This window comes from Pistacia vera, unplaced genomic scaffold (assembly GCF_008641045.1).
Source record: "Pistacia vera cultivar Batoury unplaced genomic scaffold, PisVer_v2 Contig1133, whole genome shotgun sequence".
NCBI lineage: Eukaryota > Viridiplantae > Streptophyta > Magnoliopsida > Sapindales > Anacardiaceae > Pistacia > Pistacia vera.
In genome coordinates, this window is record NW_022195175.1 from 68,905 (window position 1) to 72,074 (window position 3,170).

The 3,170-nt window shown below is 34.4% G+C and overlaps 1 protein-coding gene across 1 annotated transcript; it reads right to left on the reverse strand.

The window, feature by feature from the left end:
* Nucleotides 1-317: 317 nt before the first annotated feature.
* LOC116143606 (ankyrin repeat-containing protein At5g02620-like) lies at nucleotides 318-1,587 on the reverse strand. Its single transcript, XM_031429069.1, has 2 exons — nucleotides 1,231-1,587; nucleotides 318-1,022 (listed from the first exon to the last, which is right to left on the reverse strand). The coding sequence occupies exons 1-2, from the start codon at nucleotides 1,585-1,587 to the stop codon at nucleotides 318-320; spliced, it is 1,062 nt and encodes a 353-aa protein (XP_031284929.1).
* Nucleotides 1,588-3,170: the final 1,583 nt, after the last annotated feature.

Below are 3,170 nucleotides of genomic sequence, written 5' to 3' on the forward strand. Positions count from 1 at the left end.
ACCCCTAATGGATAGGAAAGTGTCATTAAACCATTATTTGGTAGAAATAGGTTGTTAACTCATATTTGTACGATAGAATCAAACAATATTCAAGGTGAATTGTGATTCAAAAACTTATTTACTAATTACAAATTACATACTAAAGTAACTAAACATTCTCATATTTTTGTATTTCATATTCATCAATTACTTAATTAATGATGCATTAACACATAAATTTCTGTTTCTACAATTAATTAATATTAGGGCATCGTAATTGATAAAAGAAAAAATTAATTATCATACTAGTCTGTAAAATTATTGAAGTGGCGGTCAGCTCAAGGGATGGAATGACTAGCTGATGGAGTTGTACAAGCACAGGTACAGAAAAAAGCATAGAGCTTCGTAAGTAGAACTAGAAAACACTCAGGAATTAACTGCTTAGTCTTCCTGGTTAAGTATTCCAAAGCTCTTGATGTTGATTTTCTTATATAGAGAGGGAAATATGATAATCCAAATACTCCCACCGGAATAAAGGAGAAAGAGTATAGCATAACTCGTTCCCAACTTTCCTTCTTTTTTATCATGAGTAGCACTGTTGCTCCAAATGCAATCATCATCATGGACACAGAAAGAAACAGGAAGGTGAAGCCTAGCGTCATTTTATTAGGAAGAGAGTGCTTAAAGTCTTGTAATCTGAACGGTGAAGTGAGGATAGAGAGAAAAGTAACCACAGAAGCCAAAGAGAATGTGAGAGAGAGAATGTCAGATATGGTAAAAACCGTAAAAAAAGGATGATTCATGAGGACAGGAAAACCAGTATTCTGATTAGGACCTCCTGGTATTGTATATGCAGCAGCAAAGGCAACGGTAGCAATGAGAACTGCCACTATTGAGCATCCTTCCGCCGTGCGCTTTAACCATTCTTTGGACGAAATACGAAGGTCCTTATTTGTAGCAGCAAATAGCGCTTCTGCGGTCAACCCCATATTATTCTGGTGATCTAGGAATTGGGGTATGCTGATTATCACATTCTTAACTTGCTGCGAACACAACCAACAAAATTCATTAGTATTTACTCGTAAGTTATGGAAGGTATATATTTGGGTACTAATTAAAACGCACCTCGAATCAAAGTAATTCCTCTTGCAATAGCAGCGCCGGTCCTTCCATCTTTTCAGGGGCGTAATCTGGTTTTTTAATTCCAACCATATGCAAGATGGTGTTTCCATCGTTGTCCATCTTTCTTACCAGAAAGGGCATGAATGCTTCCATTTCCTTAACTACAAACTCAAAAATCTTTTGCTGGCGATACTTGATTGCTACATGTATAATAGTTCGTCCTGAATCATCAATATGACCAACTGCTTGAGGGTATGTTTTGAATATTTCTTCAACTCTCTCTCTACATCCTGCCTTAACTGCTAGAAACAAAGGAATTTCTGCATCGTTTCTTTCTCCCTTTCCTTGGTTCATGATTTCTTTCTCAATGGCTAAGACTGTAGGACTGGCCCCATATCTGTGTATCTTAGGCCTGATGTTGTACCGGACGGGACCAGTTGACTCCCATGAGGTATCCATTTCAATAAGACACTTGGCAAGCTTCATGGCTGATTCATATTTTGCTCTTCATAGCATTTTCTCTCCAGGCCAAAAAACACATAGATTTCCCTTTTCATTAAAATAAAAAGAAAAATTAAAAAAAAGGAAAGAATTAACAATTGTTACCCACGCTAGCTAGATCACCAAATCACTACTATCTGAAACAATTAATAATTAATGAAATTACTTAACATATCAATCTACGTAACTTATAATTGGAGACATAAGTACACAAGCAATAATATTTAAAAAATTTGAGTGGAAGAAGAAAAAGGGAGGGAGAGATAATTAAAGATTAGTATGGCGATGTTTGTCTAAGCCTATGAAAATTAGCTTATAAGCAATAACTGCTTTTAAAATTTTAAGCAATTACGTGTTTGGTTAAAGTACTTATAAGTGACTGATAAGTAGTTGACGTGTTTGGTAAAACGTGGCTTATAAGTACATTTTATTATAAAATAACTAAAAAGAGTACTACATTAAACATGGGTATACTATAGAATTTTAAAATTAAACAAGGATAATATGGTAATATGTTTGGTCAAACTAGCTTATAAGCAGAGTGCTTATAAGCAAAAAATAATAATAATAAGGGGGTGTTTGTCTAAGCTTATAAGTTGGTCAAACTAGCTTATAAGCTTCAAAATTAAGCTGACCTGTTTGTTTATAATTTTTTTGAGCTTATAAACCAAAAAAAAAATAAGTTTTGGGGGAGGTACTTCTTTTTTTTTTTTTTTTGCTTATAAACACTCTGCTTATAAGCTAGTTTGACCAAATATATTACCACATTATTCTTGTTTAATTTTAAAATCCATAGTATACCCTTGTTTAATGTAATACCATTTTTAGTCATTTTATAATTAAATGTACTTATAAGCCACATTTTACCAAATACGTTAACTACTTATCAGTCACTTATAAGTATTTTAACCAAATTCGTAATTACTTAAAATTTCAAATACTTAGGATTTCAAATACTTAGGGGGTGTTTGTCTGAGCTTATGAAAATTAGCTTACAAACAACAAGTGCTAATAAGCAAATTTTAGCTTATAAGCATTTGAAATTTTAAGCAATTACGTGTTTGGTTAAAGTACTTATAAGTTACTGATAAGTAGTTGACATGTTTGGTAAAATGTGGCTTATAAGTACATTTTATTATAAAATGACTAAAAAGGGTACTACATTAAATAAGGGTATACTATGGAATCCAACGATGCAGAACTTTCGCGGGATACTTCCGCGAATGTCCACGCTGAGCTGTAGCAAAAGAAAAGGGCCTTTATTTCTATGTGATGGAAATACGACCCAACCATACTAAGGAGCAAATCAATCCAGATCTTGCTGGTCACCAAGAGAAGTGTCGAAACGACGAAATACACCTGACCTTACCCAGAAAACGACGACAAAGGTAATTTTGGCCCTGTCTATGCACTCAATCATTGGGGTAACCACCGTAAAACCTTAAAGTTGAAAGGGTTGATTGGAAGTACAGAGGTGTTGTGCTGGTGGACAGTGGGGCTTCCCACAATTTCATTTCACATGACTTGGTGCGAAAATTAGGTTTAGCAGTGGAAAAGGGAAAAGCGTT

Coding starts and splice junctions, on each gene's coding strand:
- LOC116143606 (XM_031429069.1), bottom strand. CDS start 1,587: ATGAAGCTTGCCAAGTGTCTTATTGAAATGGATACCTCATGGGAGTCA. Junction 1,023..1,230: donor AAGCATTCATGCCCTTTCTG/GTAAGAAAGATG, acceptor TTGTGTTCGCAG/CAAGTTAAGAATGTGATAAT.